Here is a 25,812-nt window from a genome sequence, read left to right as displayed (position 1 = left end):
TTGCCTATTGATGGCAAGACACATCGTACATAGATCAGAATTGAGCCCCTAGACCCATGAGCTACTATACCCAGACCCACTGCCTAGTGTGCCCAAGTCTTAAGACAAGATAGCAATGATCTTACCATCCACCATATCTCGGCATCTCACCCCTGTAAAATTCCTTTATCTCACCGCTTGTCATGTTTCTTCATTTCACTACCTGTTGCAGTCTTTCATCTTTCATCTTTCACAGCCCTTCAATGTCTGGCACTAACAACAGAAAATAAGAGAAAAAAAACTAGTCAAATGTTTTGTTATGTGAAGCAGGTTTTTGCAATTGGATACCTTTCCTACCGTCAATCACTTTTAACAACAACAACAATAATAATAATAATAATAATGATAATGATAATAATAATAATGATAATTCCTTTCATAGGCACAAGGCTAGAAATTTATTGAGCTTAGGGAAACAATCAGTCATATCAGATTCAGTATTTAACTGGCACATTATTTTATTGACCTTGGGAAGATGAAGGGTAAAGTCAACTTTAGAGAAATTAGTACTCAGAATGTAACTAAATACCACAAAACACTCTTTCTGACTCATACAGATGTAGATATGATGATGATGATGATGATTTTGTTGTTGATGGTGATGGTGATGATAATGATGATGAAATGTCTATGATAGCTCTAAATTACTACCAGCACTAAGACATGCCTCTCTCTCTCAGCTTGGGCATTTAAATGAAAACTGACCAGTCTGAAAGAACTTGTCACACTCCATGTGATGTGTTTGCTATTGTTGACAGTTTTACAGAATTTATATATTTACAATTTATGTATTTACAATTAAATTGTTCTGCTAGAGTAACATGGAATTTTAAAAATTGTTCTACTGTTCTATTTTCACTTAGTAATATAATTAAATTACAATAATATTGATCTCTGTAATTATAAATTTCCTTATAATCACATTCACCTACAGATTGAACTATAAGTTCTCAAGTTTGGTAATTATGGAAACAATATACGTTATTATAACACATGTTTTAAGGGGTGGAGGATTGGCAGAATTGTTAAAGCATCAGAAAAATGCTTTATGATATTTATTCTCATTCTTTATGTTCTAAGTTCAAATCCCAGCAAGGTTGACTTTGCCTTTTGTCCTTGTGGGACCAATAAATTAGAGTACCAGTCAAGTACTAGGGTTGATTTCATTCATTTATCCCACTCCTAAATTCCAGATTTTGTGTCTTAGAAACAATTATTATCAACATACTTATAATAAAACCTTTCTTTTATACACTGACAGGAGTTAATACTTGCTGTTTCAAAATTGTCCTATTTCTAATCTATTTTTCTTGTAGAATTAGTTTTGTTTATCAAATAATTATTACTATCTTATCAATCGTTGTAGTTCTCTTAGATTTACCACTTTTCCTTTATGAACACAGTTTCTTTGTGTATTTCTCATTGTTCATTTCTAATTCTAACCAAGAACATCGAATTTCCACTTGATTTTATCTCTACTGGTTTGACATAGATTTACATAACACATTTACTCTTCTTTAAGCCTTTCGTTACTGTATTTCTGTCAGAATACATTACTTTTGTCTTAATTTTTAAAATAATAAAAAAATGTATTAAAATACCTGCCATTTTTAAGCTGGTGTTTGGAACATAAATTAACATGAAATTTTGATGGAAGTTTTAATTTAGATCACCTTAAAATTGAGAATTCATATCATAAAACTAGGGGTGGTCTCAGGTGTGTTGGTATCAAAAGGGTTAAACTTGTTATGTCAAGTTTTATTACTACACATATACCACCACCACCAGATACATACACATCAGATACATACACATCAGATACATACACATCAGATACATACACATCAGATACATACACATCATACATCACATTCACACACCCACACACAAACACATACTCACACATACACATATCTTTACTATCAGCAGTAAAGATATATGTTCCCTAAACATTTCTTTGTAACCACATAATTGTCATCAGGTTCACCTTCATAAGTTTTCAAATTAGCAATATCCTTAGTTGTTTTGGGCAGTGGGCTGGCAGAATCGTTAGCATGCCGGGCAGAATGCCCAGCGGTATTTCGTTTGCCTTTACTTTCTGAGTTAAAATTCTGCGAAGGTTGACTTTGCCTTTCATCCATTTGGGGTTAATTAAATAAGTACCAGTGTAATCAACTTAATTCATTTGTCTATCCTTGTTTGCCCCCTCTATGTTTAGCCATCTATGGGCAATAAAGAAATAAATATCCTTAGTAGTTTAACAGAATGTACATTTTCTGTTTCAGTGCTCTTTGCGCACTTGAAAGACATGTAAAATATTCCAAGTGATTCTATAGTATGCTCTTTGGTTATATTATCTCTATATCATATGCTGGCTTCATGCCAAAATTTGAAACTGTTATCTGTATATTATATATTTTTTCATTCACAACTTACTCAAGTATAACATTTTTTCTATGCTACAAAATGCAATACAAACATCTGATAAAAATTAACTCAAGATGAAGTTGATAATACAATGAGGAAAATATGCATATCTTTAACGAGGTAAATCTTAATGTAATAAGAAGAAATTGATTCATGTCTACAACAAAGAAAATAAATACCAAATGGTTATTTAAAATATCTAAAATATAGTGTTAAAAATCATGTTTATGGTTGTAATTTTACACATGCTGTTAGATCTATATATATTGTATTTTAAAATTTGGTAATATATCTTCATTACAGGTTAAGGAACAACGCAGGCAAGTGGAGGATAAATTGGCAGAGTTAGAACTTCTCCAGTTGGGGAAGGAAGAGATGAAAGAGATAACAATTAAGGGAGGTCATGAAGGGGTTAAGAAGGTGGCAGAATGGCATTCAAAGATGGAAACCTTACGATTGAGTCAAATGAAACAAACCCGTCAAATATCAAGATTACAAGAACAGGTAATACGTCTTATCTTCAGCATCATTGTTTTAATGTTTACTTCTCCATGTTTGTATGAATCATTTACAAAACTTGTTGAGGCAAATTTTCTATGGCTCAATGCTCTTTCTGCTGCCAAACCTCACCTCTTTCTAAGTAAGGTAATGTTTTCCTTAGTCCTTCAAACAACAAACAACTGAAAGGCTGGATGTGTTTTCATTAAGCCAACTGATGTTGATGTTTTAACCATTTAGCTTATGCTTTCAAAGAGGTCTGGAATCAAAGAAGAAAATCTTTTATCACTTGGAAACAAGTAAAGGTTCATTACACAGAATAATGTTATTTCCTTGAAATTTTTAACATCTGAAAATGCGCTTGCTCAATCCAACATGTTATATGATAGAAAAATTATGGGTTATTTTAAAAAATGAAATTGGTTGTATGGAAAATAAAATAAAATTAAAATATGTTTACACTCACTGATCCACAGCAATAATGTTTCCTTCACATATTGATGACTATAATAGTTAGTAGAGCAAAATGGCTACTAACTATTATAGCCATCAATTCTTTTACTTGTTTCAGTCATCTGACTTCAGCCATGCTGGAGCACTGCCTTTAGTCGAGCAAATTGACCCCAGGACTTATTCTTTGTAAGCCTAGTACTTATTCTATTTGTCTCCTTTGCTGAACCACTAAATTACAGGGACGTAAACACACCAGCATCGGTTATCAAGCAATGTTGGAGACAAACACAGACACACAAACACATGCATGCACACACACACACACACACACATGATAGGCTTCTTTCAGTTTCCGTCTACCAAATCCACTCACTAGGCTCTGGTCGGCCCTATTCTATTGTAGAAGACACTTTGCCCAAGGTGCCATGCAGTGGGACTGAACCCGGAACCATGTGGTTGGTAAGCAAGCTACTTAGCACACAGCCACTCACTGGTCATAACCTGTTATGTATTTAATATGTAACAGAATAGGATGCAGTGGACATTGTGTATGTAACTTGGTGCTCATTATTCTATCTCTCAATTTTAAGTATGATAATTATCAAGGGCATTGTTAGATAAATGCTCAAGGACATTCTTAGATAAATGCTCAGCTTGATAAGCAAAAGAGAAATACCAACTTCTTATGGTTACTGAAGCTACTGTTGCAACAGATTTTCATTTCTTTTTTTCTTTTTTCTTTTTGACTGGCTAAAAAGAAGTCTATTTGTATATTTCATATAATATTGATGTCTCCAAACCTCTCTCTTTGCATCCTTGCATCCTAAATAAGGATGCAAAGAGAGAGGTTTGGAGACATCATTATGAGAGGCTGCTAAATAAGGAAAATGAATGGGATAAAGAGAGTTTGCCGAATGTCGATCCAACAGAGGGACTAGCTATCCGAGTTGACAGTACCTTAGTAGTTAAGGCAATTAGTAGCATGAAGACAGGGAAAACCCCAGGCCCATCAGGAATTACTGCAGAGATGCTTAAAATATCTGGTAGTGTCGGCTATAGCCTAGTCACCCGTATAGTTAACCAGGTGATACATGAAGGAGTCATACCCAATGACTGGTGTAGCAGCATAATAGTCAACTGTTACAAAGGTAAGGGTGACGCTTTAGATACAAATAATTACAGAGGTATCAAACTGTTGGATCAGGTAATGAAGGTTACGGAGAGGGTCATAGCCCAACTGATTAGGGAGAGAGTCAGCTTGGATGAGATGCAGTTTGGTTTCGTGCCAGGAAAAAGCACCACTGATGCCATATTTCTAGTGAGACAGCTGCAGGAGAAATACCTAGCCAAGGATAAGCCCTTTTTCTTGGCTTTCGTTGACATGGAGAAAGCCTTTGACAGAGTCCCCCGATCCCTTATCTGGTGGTCAATGAGGAAACTAGGGATAGATGAATGGTTAGTGAGAGCTGTGCAAGCCGTGTACAGAGACACTGTAAGTAAGGTGAGGGTTGGCAATGAGTACACTAAAAAATTCAAAGTAGAGGTAGGGGTCCACCAAGGTTCAGTCCTCAGTCCCCTCCTATTTATCATAGTCCTCCAGGCAATAACGGAGGAATTCAAGACAGGATGCCCCTGGAAGCTCCTATACGCTGATGACCTTGCTCTAATTGCTGAGTCACTATCAGAACTAGAGGCAAAGTTTCAAGTGTGGAGACAAGGATTAGAATCGAAGGGCCTTAAAATCAACCTGGCTAAAACCAAAGTCTTAATATGTAGGAAGGCAGGCAAATCACAAACTCCTTCAGGTAGATGGCCCTGCTCGATCTGTAGAAAAGGCATAGGTAGAAACTCCTATAAGATGCTCCAAGTGTAAGCTATGGACACATAAGAGGTGCAGCAATGTCAAAGGAAGGCTAACTGGGAAGATAGTCTTTGTATGTGGCAGATGCTCAGGAGCAATAAACACTGAAAATGCTCAGAGACCAACTTTCACCACATTCCAGGGAGAAAAACTAGAAGTAGTTGATAGCTTCCGTTACCTAGGTGACCAAGTCAGTAGCATGGATGAAGATAGTTGTGTGAAAAAGTGCCACACCCTGGTGGTTGAGGGAACCTGTGGAAGAGGTAAACCCAGGAAAACCTGGGATGAGGTGGTGAAGAACGACTTTCGAACTTTTGGTCTCACCGAGGAAATGACCAGAGACCGAGACCTTTGGAAGTATGCTGTGCGTGGGAAGACCCGGCAGGACAAGTGAGACCATACCCGTGGCCGCTACCTGGGACGTAGCCAGCCCACTTATGCATACCGTTCCTTCTTGTGACACAAACCCTACTTGTGAAGACCTGTTGAGGCAAGTGAAAATGAAAATCAAAATGAAAATCAAAATTGAAATCAAAATCTCTCAACATCAATGGAAATTGTAGCTGAGATACCAGTGCCGGTGGCACATAAGAGAACCGTCCGAACGTAGTCGTTGCCAGTGCCGCCCCGACTGGCCTCCGTGCTGGTGGCACGTAAAAAACACCATCCGATTGTGGCCGTTGCCAGCCTCGTCTGGCCCCTGTGCCGGTGGCACGTAAAAAGAACCATCCGATCGTGGCCGTTTGCCAGCCTCGTCTGGCACCTGTGCAGGTGGCACATAAAAAGCACCCACTACACTCTTGGAGTGGTTGGCGTTAGGAAGGGCATCCAGCTGTAGAAACACTGCCAGATCAGACTGGGCCTGGCGCAGACTCCTGGCTTCCCAGACCCCAGTTGAACCGTCCAACCCATGCTAGCATGGAAAACGGACGTTAAACGATGATGATGATGATGATGATGATGAATACTCTCAGATATTTCTTTGTTTCCCTTTTAGATATCACTCTATGAAAAAACCATAAAAAATCAAGAAGTGGCTATAGCTGATTTAGAACGTAAAAATGTAAAGTTATCTAAAGAATTTGAAAAGCATCAACTTGACTGGGAATTCCGAGAACAAGAGTTAGAGAGGACAATAAGTAATTTGGAAAAACAAGCTTCAGATTTTACTTCTGCAACTGCACAGGTAAGTATAGTAACTTATTAGTTTTCTTTGAATAAATTTCCATTGTTTGGTTATCAATTTGTTTCCTCTGGTCATTTTCCTAAATGGAAAGTTATTGCTTTAATAAGTTAACTTTAGATATTAAACAATAAAACATTAGTTCTTTAGTTTGTTTTAACGTTCACTGCTAAGGCCATACTGGAACATAGGCTGAAAATGGTCCTAATAACTGATGCATTCTGGTCATGGGTTTCATTATCAACATATTTTGCAGTTTATAAACACATGTATTGTAAAATGGATATTTTGCATTATAAACTCTGTATATAAATTTCAATGTGTTTTGATGCCCACACTTGTAGCATATATGGACAACTGAAAACAGTCTTGACATAAAACTTCTAAAAGTGCCTCTAATTAGTCTACATGTCTATTATTTAGCACAATATGAAAATAATGTTTAGGTGCAAACTTCAAATATTTAAGAAAAGAATGGAAGAGGCAAAATGAATGATTTTATCACTACTTCTCCATCAAAATTTGCTATTGACTGAATACATGATTCTAACAGTAATTCCAACCAATTCTAATAACTTCCAGAGTATTAACATTCTTGACTTTCCTGAATCTAATTTAACCTTTATTTTCACTGCAAAACAGTACTTTACAGATACTGTTTTTTTATTATTATTATTATTTTTTTTTTAGCAAGGCCTAGTATATGAGGTGTATCAGTATGGTTCTTATAATTGGAAAGTGAACCCATACAAAATGTTTCTGATCTATATTGCTCCATCTACTTTGTTCATTTCATAAGGCTGACAGTTCTGAAACTGTTAATGAATCTTATCAGTCAGTAAATGATTGGAAAACAGAATCTCATTTTCAATTACATCAGTTTCATACTTGTCAATCTCTAACTGTATCAGTATCTGGTCCTGGAGTTTTACCTTTTCTTGTTATCTTGATGGTATGTTCCACCTCAGATTTTAAATTTTTTGGTCCATTAAGGTTTGATGGTGAGGGCTTTTCAGGTTTTTCATCCTCAAACAAATCTGTCCATCTGGAGAGTCCTGGCAGTCTCACCCCGGAACACAGGGAAGGCAAGCAACATAATAGTTTGGAGATAAACTGTTTTTTATGAAAAAGTGATTCAGTTTATGTTATATATATTTAGTTGAAAGATGTAATCCTGATAGATTCTTTTTTTTTTATTTTTAACTTTTAGTTTAATAAAAACTTTGGTAAACTGCCAGATACTTCCCAACCTGTGGCTGTTCAACTTGAAAATGCTATTGTTACTATAAAACAGAACATGAAAGAAATATCTGACACCAAAGCCCAATCTCAAGTTCTTAAAAAGGTAAGAATGGTTTAGAAATGAACATTCAGTTCAAAATTCTTGATAAATTCACATTCTTGATTATTATATTTTTCTTTCCTAAATATTATGAAATAACTCCCTTTAGGAGTCTTTATGAGGTTCTTCTCCATCATATATCATACACAGCACTCACCTGCTTTCTCTCTACCATTTAACACAATCTTTCAAGACTTATCTTTCATCATGAAAACATTGATAATGGAAGTCATACAATTTTCATTTGACAAGAGGACCAAAAGTTTTGGTAAAGGGTGGGATTATTTGGAACTTGTTTTGAAAATAAGGGTATTGATGGTGTAATAGTTTGATGACAGTCAAGGGATGTTCACACTTTTCATCATACTAATGTCTGTAGCCCTTTGTTTTTGCATTGATTTGACGATCAAGTTTTGATGTCTTTTTTTTACAGCTTGATATCCCTGCTATTACCAACCACTTCATAGTGCAATTTTTTATGCCATAGGTTCTAGAGAGCCTGTCTGCTGGGATTAAAGAATCCCTTCTACACTCTGTTAGTTATTATTCAGAGTGAGGGTTCTCTTCAATGGATTGTCATAGCTGCAGCTTACAAACTCCACATCTCTTCCTTGTGATTTTGAACAGTGTTAGTTTTGCTCTAAGTGCCCACCCTACTAGACAGATTAATTTCACTGTGGGTGGTGTAAAAAGGGAAAGTATTGCTACTAGTGTAGCAATGTAACACATATGTGGCTGTATGAGTGGCATAACTCTGTATAAAGGAGAATGTTGAGCTTTTGAGAAGTTATCGTATTTAATGGGAGAGATATATTCTTCCAGGCAATAAACAATTTTTAGGCTTTTATCACTAAACTAAAAGAATTTTTATTGGTAATTTCTTATGGAGATAAGGAAGCAAAGATTTTGTCTTTGTTATGGGAAGAGGGAGGCCTAACAGTGATAGTCTTGGTTTGTTACCATGGTACTAGGTGTAGGTACATTTGTCTACCAAAGAGGGACTTATTGTTAGGGCAAATGGACCTAAGTAGAGCTAATAGCAAGAATGCCTGTGCTGTTAGGACATGTGAATATGTTAACATGATATATCTTATGTTGTGCCTTCAATCTTCAGTTAAAAAGATATTCCAAAGAAATGACTGCAGTCATGGTGCCAGCTTGGTTATTAAGGGAAAGTGCTTCATTCAAGACATCTAAGTCAGTATAATTTTAGATGTCCAACTCACCAATTTCAGCAACTGCCGTTTGATGTTTGTAACATATACATGGCTAATGTTTATATAAAAATATAATGTAATTTCTAAGGGTAGGATATAATAGGAATGGCCTCATATCATAGCTTGTCTTCAATCTTCACTAAATAGATATTCCAGTTAGTGGCAAATGTGAATAGTAATGGAAAACATATATTAGCTTGATCTCCAGTTAAGGAGAGGGGTGGGTGCATAACTGTTACCGAGACTGTTTATATGGTGTTAGGCAGTAGGAGAATGTAGGTAGTAAATGAGGCTTTTTTTCATGATATTAAATGAGGTGGGATGAAGATTTAGTTATGAAGCTATTAAATACTAATTGACTAAAATTAGCTGGTCACATTTGTCAGTATTGGGGATGCGTGTATAGATAAAATGCTACTTTTTGATTTCTCAAATGATAATGAATGAATTATCCTCTTCTAAAGGTCAATAGGGCTGAGGAATCATGTCTTCCCATAGTGGTGGTAAAGGTTTTCAATAAGTGGTAGTGAGAGAAGGGTGAGTTCACTAAAGCAGCTAAGGTTGTGAGCATGACAGTAGATTGTGCTGTCAAGTGTACTGATGGGGATAGAAGGTTTTGCATATCATCTGCTTGATGTGTGCTATGTTGTTATTTATTTTAAAACAGTTTGTTGGTTAGATATACATGAGATCATCTCATGCAAAATTTAACTCAGAGATGTTTGCCAGTTGAGGTTATAGACATGTCTGTGTCTAACATGCATGTATCACTAATAGAACTGGAACTGAGAGAGAAGGTTGGATAAAAAAAAGAATTAATGTAATGCTGAAAGAAGAACAGTCTAAAAACAGGTTTTATTAAAATTAGAATATTATTAAAATTACTAATAGAAATTATTTCTTACTTTTAAATTTATAATCTTTCATCTCAGTAAACAGTAAAAATATTACCTTTGTGTTTCATTGTTCATGAACAATTTCGATGTTGATGGTGATTTATTTGTCTTTGAACTAAAAATTATTCAATTATTTTAATACTAATTTAGAGAGTTGAACAACTGCAAGCTGTAGCTCAGGAGGCTGAAGCAAATCTCATTGCTAAAGACAAACTAATTGCTGAGATACGGCTTCAGATGCCAGCTACCGTGGATCGTAATATTTTCCTTAAAAATCTCAGTGTATCAAAGAATAAGAAGGAAGAATCCAATGAAGGTCATTTTGAAACCCAGCAAGCTATTAAAGTTGCACATTGTGCTGTTTCAAGTCTTAAGGTTAGCAACATTCATATTTTCAATTGAATTAAAAACTGAGTATAGCTTACAACACTAAAACTATTGACAACAGACATTTACAGTTGCTATTAACATATTCTTTGTAAGCATCATCTAATGACATAATCTAACTAATTGATAATGAAAACATTCCATATTTTTAATCTGGTTTCTATTTTTAGGCAAGGATCCAGCTGAAAGAAGAATCTATAAAGAATCTTCAAGAGCTTTTGAAAACTGCCCATGAGGATATGGAAAAAATGACCCAAAAACATTTTGAAGAATTGCGGTCTATGCAGTTAAAAATGCAAGAGAATGCTGATAGATCTTATATGAAGTTTAAAGAAGCAGCTACAGAACTGGTTAATAAATCTAGCAAAGATGAAGCTTTCAAAAAGCAGGTAAATATTTTGTAAATAAGATATTTTAAAGAAGACTCATATATAAATCCTGCCAACAGCAAATATGCCATTACTGATATCTGCATTTTGCCTGTTATCAGCTAATTAATATAGTCTTCTTTCTAGTCAAATAACTTAATGAATTAACTTCATATATTATTATTGTATATAAAGAGTACAGTAAAAATTGTGAAGTACTCAATAACTTAAACCAATGATTATCGAAATCAAATTCGATGACTGGCATCCGTGCTAGTGGCGCACTAAGAGCACCATCCGAGTGTGATTGTTGCCAGAGCAGCTAAACTGGCTTCTGTGCCGATGGCACGTAAAAAGCACCATTTGAGTGTGATCATTACTAGCATCACCTTATTGGCACTTGTGCTGGTGGCATGTGAAAAAATATTCGAGCGAGGTCATTGCCAGTGCTGCTGGACTAGCTCCTGTGCAGGTGGCACGTAAAGAACACCATTTGAGTGTGGCTGTTGCCAGTACTGCCTGACTGGCCCTCATGCTGGTGGCACGTAAAAGCACCCACTACACTCTTGGAGTGGTTGGTGTTAGGAAGGACATTCAGCTGTAGAAACTCTGCCAGATCAGATTGGAGCCTGGTGCAGCCATCTGGTTTGCCAGTCCTCAGTCAAATCGTCCAACCCATGCTAGCATGGAAAGTGGATGTTAAATTATATATCAAATTGCACCAAAGAAATATTTAGGAGACTAAAACTAATTCAGCATTAAACTATTCCACTTCAATTGTTTCTCTCTGTGTTTAGACTTCACACACTAATAAACCATGAGTAGTAACAATTACCTTACATTGATCGTATCTATCTTGTATACTTTGTTATAACAACTGGCAAGTCTTTGAAATGTATAAAAATATATTCCATGATAAATTCAGCATGGCCACAGCTCATTAGCTGAAACTGGAAAAATCAAAATCATACAATATGCTTTGGCTGTATAAGGAACAGTAGGGTTTCAACTCTTGGTGAAAAATACATGTAATGTATTAGTGACTTCCAAACATAAATCTATAAATCTATTGGACTTTCTGATTATAAATTCTGTAGTGAGTGTATTATGTAATATAAATATAGTTTTGATTATCAAACCAAAAATTATAACTAAAAAGTATTATATCTGACATTGAATTGTAAATTATATTTTAATGAAATGAATTGTTGGTTTCTCTTTTCTTTCACTTCAGATGATACATATGTCTGCCCTTGAAGATTTAATTGCTGAGCGAGATGAAGCTATGTCTGGTCTAGTAATTCAGATTAAAACTAAAAATGAAGAAATCCTGGCTCTACGTGTTAAACTACAACAGATAATTGGAGAGAAAGACCAAGCTAAGGAAGAGTGCGTATAATTGGTTAAAGTTTTTGCAAATTTCTTGTATATTATTTAATGGAAGCTTAAAATAATTTGGAAGTTGTATTTACTTGACAAGGGACTTGATCTGAGATTGTGTGTTGAAACTGAAACAACTAAACAACGGAAGAGACCTGTTAGCTGTTTTAAAACACATATCATCATCATCATTATCATTTAATGTTCATGGCATGGGTTCACTTGTTTGACAGGATTTGATGCATTCTTTGAACTGCTTCATGTACCAGTGCCTGTTTTGGCATGGTTTCTACAGCTTGATGCCCTTCCTAATACCAACCACTTTACAACATGTACTAGGTGCTTTTCACATTCCACTGCACAGACCATTATATTTATTTCTGTTTCATTTCTTGATAATATTGTTTCTTAAAAAAAGGTGACGAGCTGGCCGAAGCATTAGCACACTGGGCAAAATGTTTAGCAGTATTTCGTCTGTCTTTACATTCTGAGTTCAAATTCCACCAAGTTCGACTTGGCCTTTCATCCTTTCAGGGCTGATAAATTAAGTACCAGTTGCGTACTCGGGTTGATCTAATCGAATGCCCCCCAATTTGGGGCCTTGTACCTAGAGTAGAAAAGAATATTGCTTCTTAAAGTTTCAAAAAGTTTCATCATACATTTACAATCTTATCAATGACTTAATTCCACACTACATCTATAGGTTAGTCAGCTACTGGCCTGCTTGTATGAATCTTGTTGGATGTTTATTTGCCTATGTTTTCATTTACTTGTAGTTGCAAAGTGAACTTCTTAACCACACAGCCATGTCTGTGCTTTTATGACTCCCATTTAAGTGCAGTCATAGCTAAGTGATTAAAAAGTCTGGTTTACAACTACATAGTTTTGGGTTCAGTCTCATTGCACAGTACCTTGGGAAAGTTTCTTCTACTCTGGACCAACCAAAGTCTTTTGAATAAGTTTGATAGGTGGAAACTAGAAAGAAGCCTATCATGTGTGTGTGTAAGGGTGTTTCTGTTTCCTTGTTTTGACATTCTGTGCTAATTGTGTACAAACATTGCCATCATGCAAACGATGTTGTTTATTTGCAATTCCCCACGAAACCCTGTCTGAACCTGGAGAAAATATTAATTTGCTTGGAAACAACTGGTGATAAGAATTATCTGGCCTTAAAAAATTTACCTCAATGACTCATGTCTGACCCATACAAGTATGGAAAAGTAGACATTAAAGTCAATAGTGATTTATTTATTTCATCATTTCCAGTTAATTTATTTCATTCTTAACATCATAGATGTGACAGACAAGTAAAATGTAAGACAGAAATTGTGGGATATGTAACATCATACAGCAGAGAAATTGCTTGTAAACTTTCAGCTAGTGTTCTAAATAATGTTTCCATTGTGTGATTTTGTTTAGAGGTGGTAGATTGCTAGAATTGTTAGGTAATATTTATTCTGGCTCTTTATATTTTCTGAATTAAAAAAAAATCCCTTCAAGGTCAGTTTTACTTCTCATTTTTCTGACTAATCCATCCTTGCGTCCTTGTTAGCTTCATTCCTGTTGCTTACCTTCACCTCTTTCCAAATAAGGTAATATTTCCCCATGGCCAGACACATTTTCACTGAATGTTAGAGATGAAGGACATTCATTTATAACATTCATGAGATGATGTCAAGAGAAAGAGACACAAATACACACACACACATATGTATATATACACACATCTACCAAATCTGCTCACAAGGGTTTGGTTAGTCCAGGGCTATAATAGCTTGTTCAAGGTGCCATGCATTGTGGGACTGAACATAAAACCATGTGGTTTTGAAGCAAACTTCTTCACCACACAGCTACATCTGCACCAATTTTACTAGATTTATATTTTTGCTGTATTTTAAGGTAGGAATATGTTACACTTTAATTTATTAGGTTAGTGCCACGTTGGTTTACACTTCATTTAAATAAACAATTGCTGAGTTTTATTGAAAATGATTAACTTTAATGTGTTGTAGGTTGTTAAGAAAACATGATGCAGAATTATCAGAGAAGAGTAAAGAACAAAATATGTTATCCCAACAAGTTAGAGAGCAAGAAAAAGAAATTCAGATATTGAAAGAAGAAATTTCCTGTGTAAAAGAAGCCAACAGCCGAGCATCTTATGCCAATGTGGCAAAACTGACTGAACAATTAAGGAATCAATTATTGCAGAAAGAAAACCAAATTCAGGTTAGAATCTATTTTTATCAAATTTTAAAAAAAAATGGAAGATGAGTTAAGGATTCATTGTTTGAAGAATTGAAGACTATTGTTAAGTAAAAAAAAAAAAAAGCTTTGAATATAATCCACTGTTTATATAGCTAACACTGTACCTCTTTTGATAGTTTCTTTTCATTTTCAAACAAAATCTGTTTGATAATGTGTTGTTTTGTGAAGGCAACGAGCTGGCAGAAATGTTAGCATGCCGGGTGAAATGCTTAGCAGTATTTCGTCGTCTTTACATTCTGAGTTCAAATTCATCTGAAGTCGACTTTGCCTTTCATCCTTTTGGGGTCAATTAATTAAGTACCAGTTGCATACTGGTGTTGATCTAATTGACTGCCCCCCACTCCCCCAAAATTTTGGGCCTTGTGCCTAGAGTAGAAAAGAATATGTTGTTTTGTGTATAGTCTTGATTAATATTGTTTTCCTGCTCACTCAACAGTAAACTTTCCCTCCATTATAACTAAATTTAAAGCTGGTCATTAGTTCTTTGAGTCAAGTTATATATGGTATAATTGTTAGAGTTGTTAGAACATTGGATAGAATGCCTTACTGTATTTGTTCTGACTTGCTGTACTTGGTCTTTCTTTTGGAGTCAGTGAAAATGTACTAATGTAGGACAATTGGCAGAAGTGTTGGAATGTCAGACGAGATGCTTTGTGGTAGCTGTTCTAGCTCTTTGTGTCCTGACAGCAACACTTGCAGTGACAATGGTGCTGAGCTATATCAGCAGCTGTAAGGCAATGATCTGTTCTTCGGACAACATTGTGGCCTGAAGAGAGGAGTTTTGCATACTTGGGAAACTGCCAGACTTATAGAATCCTTGACCATGCTTGCAAGTACATGTGCAGATACATGATCAGTGTTGACCAATAGAGGCTCTAGTAGAATTAAAATAGTCAAGTAGCTGAGATAAGTTATTAATAAGTATATAATTTATGCTGTTAACCCCATCTTAAGATATGAAGGGATCTTTGCGTGTAGATGTAAATATTGAAAAGGTCACCATTTTTAAAGATGAAGTTATTATAGTCTGAGAAATTATAATTTCAGTTTTTTAATGTTTTCTTATTTGAGTAAAATTTTTCCTTTTGTTAGGCCTTGAACAAAGCATTGTCTAAAATTCGCACTGATTTGCTGGAACAAACAGAACTAACTACACAAATACAACAAGCAGGGAAGCAACAAGAGGCACAAATAAAAAAGAAAATTGATAAGCAAACAGAAAATTTGTCTGTGAGTATCATATTTTAATTTATGGTTCCATGGGTCTGACAAAGTTTAATGGGGTAGATTTTCTAAAACCACGTGTCCTTCCTGTTGCCAACCCTCGCATGTGTTTTAGCAGAATATTTGAAATGAATGACACTGCTTGTATGACAGTGACATTCATTTACAACTATTATGTGATGTCAAGCAAGGAAACAAATATACTCTCCCTCTCTCATACACACACAATGTGCTTCTTTCAATTTCCATCTACCAGATCCACTCACAATGCTTTGGTTGGCCTGTGTCTGTAGTAGGCACTTGCCTCAGTTGCCATGCTGTGGGACTGAACCTGACACTATATGGTTGAGAAACAAACGTCGTAACCACACAGCCATGTCAATGCCTCATCTAATTCAATTATAAAAATGTGAAATATTAATGTGAAGACATGGTCATTAGTTTGTTTCATCCATCACAGTCAAAGACAAGAACTGGAAACAAAATTGAAAGAAGGAAAATACAAATACTAACACTAATAAAAATATTTCTTTATTTTGTTTCAGTCATTTAACTGTGGCCATGCTGAAGCACTACCTTTAGTTGAGCAATTCGACCCCAAGACTTATTCTTTGTAAGCCTGGTACTTATTCTATCGGTCTCTCTTGCCGAACCGCTAAGTGATGGGGATGTAAACACACCAGCATCGGTTGTCAAGCGATGTTGGAGGGATAAACACAGACACACAAACATATACATACATACATACATACATATATATATATATATATATATATATACGACAGGCTTCTTTCAGTTTCCGTCTACCAAATCCACTCACAAGGCTTTGGTTGGCCTGAGGCTATAGTAGAAGACACTTACCCGAGGTGCCACGCAATGTGACTGAACCCGGAACCATGTGGTTGGTAAGCAAGCTACTTACCACACAGCCACTCCTGTGCCTATATTAATAATAAAAATATTAATAATAATAATAATATTAATAATAAAAATAATTATTTGAAAATATTTCAGAGTGAAATCGAAGAAATTCGAAGCCAAAATGAAAAACTGAAATCAGACTTGAAGAAAAAGCATGAGCGAGAAGCTAATTTACAGTCTGAATTGGGAGAATTGCAGGAGAAACTTGGTAAGGTTTAATTTAATAAATTTTTAGAAAAATACTAGCTTTAGCTCTGAGTTGTTGATGCTGTTGTCTTGCATCTGACCAGCTCTAAAGGAGTAGAGCTATAATCAAAAACATTTGAACCATAGTCATTCTGTTTTTTATGAGAGCTATCTAAGGACTATAATATCTAATGTGTCCCTCCTTATTTAGGACAGTGAAATGTGATTTAAGGGAGATTTGGCTGTTGTTTCTAGCAAACTGAGCAACCATGTACAGGTTCCCTCCTTGATGCATCTTGTTCTAAATAGGCATTGGAAGTTGTGACATTGAGGAATTGATAAATATTTTGTTGACTTACTGTAGAGAGTTGAATTCTTTCAAGAAAGTCTCTCTCTTCACCAAACATACCTCCTGTCTCTATTGTCATCAAGTTAATGCTTCTGAAAACTGATATAAGCATTGGTTATATGAATCTCTAATTTATGCACAAATATTAATTTATAGATTTGCTAACTTTATTGTTAAAAAATCTCTTCTTTATCTGTATGTACATAGTGTGTGTGTGTGTGTGTAGGCTGACAACAGAAGTGTCTTCTTTTTTTAAGCCTGTTTATAGAATATTATTATAATCATTAATGTAGTTGATTGAAGTAAATACTGTACTGCAGATCATTATAACCATAACTGTACTACTGAACAGTCACCAAACTATTTTTGTACCATGGACTAGTTTTATGCAAGACAATTTTCCCACAGATCAGGGAATCACATACGTAACAAAACAACAATAAAATGCATAATATATAATTTAATTATTACATTTATAATACACTAGTAGTATCACCTGGCGTTGCTCGGGTTTGTTTCGACCCTTTAGAATTGGAATTTTTGAAAAGTAAAAATTTTGCATTATGTAGCTTGTTATTCCCTTTAAGTGAACAATTTTCTAGTTGAGATACACTGAAAAATGGCGACATGGCAGTCAAAAAATCATAAAAAAGAGGGATTTTCATAAAAAAAAAAGCTCCTTTTTGATGTAAATAATTTTTGGTGTTAACGTGGTCTGATTTGAATTTTTTCTTCTATGGAAGGAAGAGCAAGCCTTCTATCATATTCTCAATTTTGGTCAACTTCCACCGCAGGGTTTCGGAGGATATAGTGTTAGTTGAAACCTGCCATACACAGTCAACTTCAGCTTTATATATATAGAGATATATAATGTAAAAACGCCCTGCTAATTGTGATAGTCAATAAAATGAAGTAAAATTTAAAATCAGGTGCTGATCCATGCCCTGGTGATTAGGGACCCCTGTTGTGGAGTACTTCTAAGAATTACTATGCTGTAGACAATTGGTTCTCAACCATTTTTAACCTATGGACCCCTTCAATTCCTATTTTACTTGGGTGGACTCTCATAGCCATTTGATGCTTAAAAAAATCTCATATTTTTAGAATTAAGTAGTATTAGGAATTGCATAAAAAAACTGTAAAGATATTTGACATATTGAAGAAGTATAAGCAATTTGGACCCCACTCATGGCTCTTACTCTCACTACTACTCCTTCACTGAATTACTATTTTCTCTCCTCTCCCTTAAACATTTCACTCTTGCATGATTTTGGACAAATATATATTCATGTACAAATACATAAAAACACTATGCTCATTATTATATTAGAAGATAATTATTGTATGTAGGCAGCTTTCACATCCTGGATATTCAGTTGAGTCAAAGGCAGAAGCTGTCAGGAGGATGTCTGTGTTTGCTTGTGATTACATGGCACACCTAAAACAATAATTGAAAGCATGGTAGACATTGGTTTCAAATTTTGACACAAGGCCAGCAATTGCAGGGGAGAGTGCAAGTCAATTATATTGATCTCAAATGGTACTTATTTTACTGACCCCAAAAAGATGAAAGGCAAAGTTGACCCCTGTGGCATTTGAACTCAGAATGTGAAGTTAGAAGAAATGTTGCTAAGCATTTTTTCCAGTACACTAACAATTCTATCAGCTTGCCACCCTAAGCATGGTATATATTATTAAGTGAAACTTGATTGTGAAAGATAGCCACAGGCTATTATAATTATTACTGTACTGTAGACTGCTAATTATCATTATTGTATGATAGACTGCTGTATCTCTGGTAGTAATTGTTTTAAACTGTTATCATTCTCAGAAAAGAAAAATTCCTTAATTCAGAAGCTAAAACAAGAAAAGCAGCAAAACAATCATCAGATTACTGAACTGGAGAAGAAAATTGAAAGAATGAAAGCAAGTTCACAGGTATCTACAAGTCAACTTTTTTTAATACAGAGTTAAGTATGTTCTTATATCAAAATGCATTAGTTACAGTGCAAAGAAAAACATAAAAAAAAAAAATGAAGACATGGTAACCCCCCTCCCCCCGCCACCAAAAACAAAGAGAATGCATTAGGTTTACACTCAGAAAAAACTAGAAGGAAAAGTTTTATATGTTTTTGTGAACAGTCTTATGCTCCTCTAAAGAAAGAATAGATGAGGAGAGAAAAATGGAAAGAGAAAGGAACAAATGTGTTTCAATTTAACAATCACTGCATGCTGAAAGATTTGACTATGATGATGATGGTGGTGACAGAGGCAGCGACAACTCTGCCATCCATCATCATTATTATCATCATTGTTGTCATCATCAGTTTTATGTCTGTCTTGTCCATGTTGGTATATGCTAGATGAAATCTACTGCTCTGAGAGAATAAAATACAAAGTTGACCTTGGTAGGCTTTGAACTTAGATTACAGAGAACTGGAACAAATACTGCAAGAGACCATGCTATCCAATGCTCTAACAAACTTGCCTGCCACATAGAGAGGTTCTCAGATTAGAAGAGTGGAGCTGGTGGGTGAAGCTGGTGTGTTATTTAGTTATTTGAAAAGGTGTCAAAGTATTAAATAAACATATGAAAGAGGGAAAAATTCCATGAAGTGGAAGTCCATTAGAAAATTCCAATTCTTTTATTATCCTCCTACCTGTCTCTTCATTTACTACATTAAAGGACTCTATATCTTACATCTTTCATCTATACTTGGCCCATATGTTGCACCTACCACTGTGCTTCTGGACACCTATGTTCTTTTTTCCTAACAGCCCACCCATCAAGAAAAAACACCATATCTTTTGAAGGAGGGTTTATTGAATGAAATGAATTAGGAAATGCATAATGTAAACAATACAAATGTTTGAAATTATTATTTAATCAAATTTTTATTGTAATAGAAGTTGCAAGAAAGTGAAGGCCAAGAATTAAGTGAAATGCGTAGAAAAGTTTTGTACCTAGAAGAAGAATCAAAGGCCCGCCAACATCAAGCTGAGAAACCTTATGAACAAATGAAAACAGAGAAACCAAAGGTGATAAATCTTATGATGTAATATTTAAATTTGTATTTCGTACATCTGTCATGTTGATGTAATTTACTTTTGTTCTACATTTCTTTATGTAGAATGTTGAAGTTATAAAATGGGAAGAAAAGAAAAAATGGGAAAAAACTGTGGAAAAAATGAAAGTTAAAATTAAAGATTATGAATCAGAAAATGAAAGATTTCAGAAGGAAGTAAAACGACTTAAGATTGCATTGGACAGGTATTTATTTATTAATATTAATGATTTTATCGTTTATTGAAATTCAGATGCTGAGTTTTGCTAATTATTGGAGGATTATTCTTTCCTTCTTGTTAGTGAACTTTCATTCAGTTTAACCCTGTTGATACCAGTCCATTCAAGACTGGCCTTTGTTCTATGATATGTCATGTTGAAAGTGATCTAAATTTAAACCTTCCATCAAAATTTAGTGTTAATCTATGTTCCAAACATCAGCTTAACCCTTTAGCATTCAGAGTAGCCTGTCAAATGTAATGCATATTTATTCACATTGTTCTGAATTAATCATGCATTATCTTGTAGCTTTGAGATTTCAATGATGTGATTATTTTTAGAACGACATTGTGGGGTAGGTGTGAGGGGCCACATTTGACCAGTTTGAACATAAAATAGGTAGGACATTTAGGCTAAATATGGCTTGTTTAAATGCTAAAGGCTTAATAATGACAAAGCTATTTGACTAAATTCTTCATTATTTTCATAATTGAAACAAAGAGTGTATTTCAACAGAAATTTGGTAACAAAAAGGTTAATGCATCAAAATTCCATATTATTTCAGATTATTTGTTTAAATTTAATTGTACAATCTGTTCTGATTATCTGCTAATAAAATCTGTTAATAATGCTTTCTTTTTTTAACCAGATATCTTTACTCTGATGTAACATATCTAAATTTATTTTATCATTTTCCTCTCTTATTACAGATCAAACAGAGAAAAAGAAATCCATGAAAATAAAACGAAAAGTGTTCCTAGAGCCAAGCCTTTCTCTGCTTCAAGTTCTGCTGTTGATGATCTGAAGCATATTTATGAACTGGAAGAACTAAAAGAATTAAATTATAAACAATCAGAAGAAGTTAGTTTTTGCTTTTAATGTTTTACCTGAAGAATTCTCCATATTTTGAACAGTCAAAAGTACCATTTAATAGATTTAGTGATTCTTAGAGAAATATCTTACAGACACAGTTGATTACAGCTGATTTTATAAGATTTAAAGGAAAGGGTGTTAAAAAAATATGAAAATTAAAAAAAAGAATCTTTTATAAAAATCTTATTTGTTGTTTCTGGTGTTTACAGATTTCAAAACTGAATCGAAAATTATCAAAACATGAAGATCAAATGGTTAAAGAAGTTGCTGAAGAAAATAAACATCTTTTGAAACAAGTTGAAGAATTAAAAAAGGCACTTGATTCTAAATTCGTGGAAGGAAAGGTTTGTTTCAAAGAAAAGGTTTATACTTTGATAAAGATCTTCCAAAAAAAAAAAATGTAATCTTTAGGAACTGATTACTTCAATAATAAGTCACCAAGAAAGTAAGCATATCATCATCATCATCGTTTAACAATTAAATATTGTAGTGTAGCTGATATGTGCTAGTTTCAAATAATTATCAGTATCTTAACCTTTATTTGTTAACCCTTAACCCAGTCTTGGAATTTTGTCTGCAGTTGTATCCTTTACATAATAAACCTTGGTTTAATTATGCAAAGGAAACAATTGCAGACGTGGCTGCTTTTCATATTTTAAATTTCACTTAGAGGAGAACACTTAAAGTTAAGGATGCTCAAATGACTAGAATATATATAGTTCTGAAGCTAGGATTTATAATTTATGACTTTGAATTGTAATGTACCTCAAGTATCCACAGAACTGCATACATACTTTGAAAGAAATTGCTTACATCAATACTGAGTATTAATTTGTCTAACCAATTGAAAAATGACCATGTGCTTGTAAAAAAACATTTTAAAAATGTAGAAAACATTGAAATCTTTTTAAAGAGGATTGAATAATATTTATGTAAAATTTAAATAAAATTTATTGCATATTTTCTCTGTTATCAACCATCCCCTTTATTATGTTAAGTATAGTTATGTAACACACTGTAGAAAATGTGAATTAATCTTACATGAGAAAGTTTTTTTGCATTTGATCTGAAATAATTGTTGGATTATGAGCTGAAGGGTCTTACAACTGAAGACTTTTCATTAACTTAGGTGCAGTTAAAATATTGTATGCTAACTCTCAATAAAACTGTTTAGAAAACATTCTGTATCTAACAATTAAAATCACAGCTCATCCTGTGTTAGATTTGCATGTTCTCTCTAGGAGTTATTGTCACAAAATTCTTTTACAACTAAATTAGAAATATTTTCTTAATCAAAATCAAGTCAAGATTGAAATCAAAATGGAAATTGTAGTCATGGCCGATGCCAGTGCCACCTGACTGGCACCCATGCTGGTGGCACATAATAAGCATCATTCAAGTGTGGGTCGATGCCAGTGTCACCTGACTGGCTCCTCATGCCGGTGACACATAAAAAGCACCATCTGAACATGGTCGATGCCAGTGCTGCCTGACTGGCTCCCATGCTTGTGGCATGTAAAAAGCATACACTACACTTTCAGCGTGGTTGGTGCTAGGAAGGGTATCCAGCTGTAGAAACCTTGCCAGATCAGATTGGAGCTTGGTGCAGTCCGCTGGTTTGCCAGTCCCCAGTCAAACCATCCAATCCTTGCCAGCATGGGGTCAATACAATCAACTTATCCCCTCTTCTGAAATTGCTGGCCTTGTGTCAGAATTTGAAACCAATATTTCTTCTCTTCCAAATTTGATATTATTTTATTCATCCTTTTGTTTTTTCAGGACAACATAAACTGTAAGGAATATCAGACATTGTTTGAGAAAAACCATGATCTACAGAAACAACTGTTGCAGTTATCAAAAGAAAACATTGAAATTCATTTTGAAATGGAAGAAGCCAAAAAAGATGTACCTCGTTTAAAGGTAAATTTTAACTATTATCTACTTTAACAATTAAATCAATGTGTCTTTTAATGTTCTCAGCTGACAATTTATTTTTAATGAAAACATAAAATGGGGAAGCAGAGGTTTGGACTTAGAGAATTCTAGTTAGATGATTTGTGGAGACACATGGCCTAGTGGTTAGAGCAGCGGACTCGCGGTCGAGGGATCGTGGGTTCGAATCTCTGACCGGGCAATGTGTGTGCTTATGAGCGAAACACCTATACTCCACGCGGCTCTGGCAGACGGTAATGGAGAAACTGCTGCTGATTCTTTCGCCACAACTTTCTCTCACTCTTTCCTCCTGCATCTTGCAGCTCACCTGCGATGGACCGGCGTCCCGTCCAGGTGGGGAACCTATATGCCAAGAAACCGGGAAACCGGCCCTTATGAGCCAGGCATGGCTCGAGAAGGAACAAACAACAACAAGTTAGATGGTTTAACAATACTTCTTTTTTTATTTGCTAGAATGTTGCTTTCTTTTATAGGCATAAGTCTTCAGATTTATTAGATGGGGAACATAATAAGATTACTGTTGATAACTTTTGCAGGACATCAGTAATAGGTCTTTCTATGTTAAGGTGCTTACCTCTTCAAATAATTTTGATAATATTTTAGCCTTAGATATTTCCTTTCTGTTTTGACAGAAATATGTGTGTGTGAGAGAGTGTGTATAACAAATATTAAGAAGGCAATATAGTAATGGGCAGAGAAACAAAGATGGTAGAAAATTGGGTAAAGATACACAAATAATATGGTGAGAGCTGAATTAATTATAGGAATTAGGAAGATTGTATTAATGTTATTATGTTCTATTAAGATAATGTTCATTTTTGATATTTAAAAACATTAATGGTTATATATGGATGCAGTGTAATGGATGTGAGTTTGAACAGACAGCTTTTGCAGTTAGCTAAGGATGCTAGTAGTGCTAATAGAGGTTAAAACAGACTATATAGTTGTATCTTTTATGAAATTTGTGGAGAGACTCATAGGCTTGGAGACAGGGTGTGCAGGAAGTGTAAGCATATTTTAAATTTTTTTGGTGTTGGTCATGGGTCATAAAGTTTTTTTGGGGCCAGTGAAAATACTTTGAACATCCTGAGTTGGACCTAGTTATGCAACTACTAAACAAATTTTGTTCCTGCACTTATGGAGAGACTATATTTGAACTCAATTTTTAGAGATAAAAATTTTCACATGATTCATTGTCGATTCTTATATAATTTCCTTTACTTCCATACTTTAATAAAGGCTCGTGTTGATGATTTGCAAACATATATTGAAGCATTAAGAGCAGAAAACAAGCGTTTAAGTGGGGACAAATCAGAGGTTACAAAGGTAAGATATAATTTCTTTAAATTTATTTCTGAAATTATTACAAACTATGTGAAAAGCACCATTTGAGCGTGATCGTTGCCAGCGTTGCTTTACCGGCACATGTGCTGGTGGAACAGGAAAAACAACATTCGAAGGTGATCATTGCCAGCGCCTTTTGAGTGTGGTTGCCAGAACCGCCTGACTGTCCCTCGTACCAGTGGCATGTAAAAGGACCTACTACACTTTCGGAGTGGTTGGCATTAGGAAGGGCATCCAGCTGTAGAAACTTTGCCAGATCAGACTGAGCCTGGTGCAGCCTCTGGCTCACCAGTCCTCAGTCAAATCATCCAACCCATGCCAGCATGGAAAGCGGATGTAAAATGATGATGATGATGATATGTTGGAATTTTCCTGTTAATCAATTATTAATTGCTTGTCTTAAATAAACATTAGACTTGTCAAGATAAAGAAAGTTATGGAGATGTCACCTAATTATTTGCAAGAGTTGGGGAGGTTAGAAGGATGCGAGTGGTAGGGTAGTAATGATGATAATGCTGACTGGGGGAAGGAGAGAGATGATGTACTTGGGTAGGTGCAGGAGCAGAGTAAAGAAACAAACAGGTGAAGTGCATGTAGAGCGATAACTTGGTGATCCAATGCATATTTGTGTGTGTGTGTGTGAATGTTTACAGAGCTATGGTGAGTTACAATTACAAATGGTGACATTTCTTGATATTTCCTGTCAACAAATCATCAGCTAGTTCTGCACTTTTGAATTCCTCTGGGTTAAAAGAATTCCCCTTCTTACTTGAAAACAGGTAAGGATTGGTGACAGAGAAAGTATCTGCTATAAAAATCCTGCTTCAGCCCCCCCCCCCCCCACACCTATGCCATGCCAGCATGGAAAAACAGATGTTAGACAAATGAACAGTTAGGTTGTTGGCTGGTGAGAGATTGAAAGTGTTAAGGGGTTTACTTATCAAATAGATCTTTTATCTTTAATCCTTTACTTGTTTCAGTCATAAGACTGTGACCATGCTGGGGCACTGCCTTCCACACAATGGGACTGAACCTCGAACCATGTGGTTTGGAAGTAAACTTCTTCCCACACAGCTACACCTATGCCTGATGGAAAGTGTTTTTGCATACATCTTACAATGTGTGTTTGTGTGTATTTTGGAGATACTCTTTCCAAAGTATATGACTAGTGCTCTCATGTAGGGTACCTTAATGCCTTACTAAAGAATGCATTCTATGTGAATTCTGTTTTGTTGTTCTTGGGTAATGGTGACCATCCAAAGTTGGCTTTTAAGATAACACACATGGTAAGATGTTCTACTAACAGACCTGTCTAAAACCATGTCAATATAGAAAAGCAAATAAGCTAAAATATTTTGTTTTC

The 25,812-nt window shown here is 35.0% G+C and overlaps 1 protein-coding gene across 2 annotated transcripts in view; it reads left to right on the top strand.

The window, feature by feature from the left end:
- Positions 1-25,812, top strand: part of LOC115225397 (centrosomal protein of 290 kDa-like) — a 141,116-nt gene that overhangs the window by 92,122 nt on the left and 23,182 nt on the right. For both annotated transcript variants that reach the window (XM_029796355.2, XM_036498548.1), the window contains exons 35-50: positions 2,770-2,970; positions 6,276-6,464; positions 7,672-7,806; positions 10,067-10,291; positions 10,474-10,692; positions 11,906-12,060; positions 14,064-14,277; positions 15,409-15,546; positions 16,555-16,669; positions 18,828-18,934; positions 19,904-20,035; positions 20,128-20,267; positions 20,990-21,140; positions 21,362-21,496; positions 22,932-23,072; positions 24,345-24,431. In XM_029796355.2, coding sequence (XP_029652215.2) covers positions 2,770-2,970; positions 6,276-6,464; positions 7,672-7,806; positions 10,067-10,291; positions 10,474-10,692; positions 11,906-12,060; positions 14,064-14,277; positions 15,409-15,546; positions 16,555-16,669; positions 18,828-18,934; positions 19,904-20,035; positions 20,128-20,267; positions 20,990-21,140; positions 21,362-21,496; positions 22,932-23,072; positions 24,345-24,431 — 2,484 coding nt within the window. The remainder of the gene's footprint in view (positions 1-2,769; positions 2,971-6,275; positions 6,465-7,671; positions 7,807-10,066; positions 10,292-10,473; positions 10,693-11,905; positions 12,061-14,063; positions 14,278-15,408; positions 15,547-16,554; positions 16,670-18,827; positions 18,935-19,903; positions 20,036-20,127; positions 20,268-20,989; positions 21,141-21,361; positions 21,497-22,931; positions 23,073-24,344; positions 24,432-25,812) is intronic.

This window comes from Octopus sinensis, linkage group LG2 (genome assembly GCF_006345805.1).
Source record: "Octopus sinensis linkage group LG2, ASM634580v1, whole genome shotgun sequence".
NCBI classification, from domain to species: Eukaryota; Metazoa; Mollusca; class Cephalopoda; order Octopoda; family Octopodidae; genus Octopus; species Octopus sinensis.
This window is presented reverse-complemented; position numbering and strand designations above follow the sequence as displayed.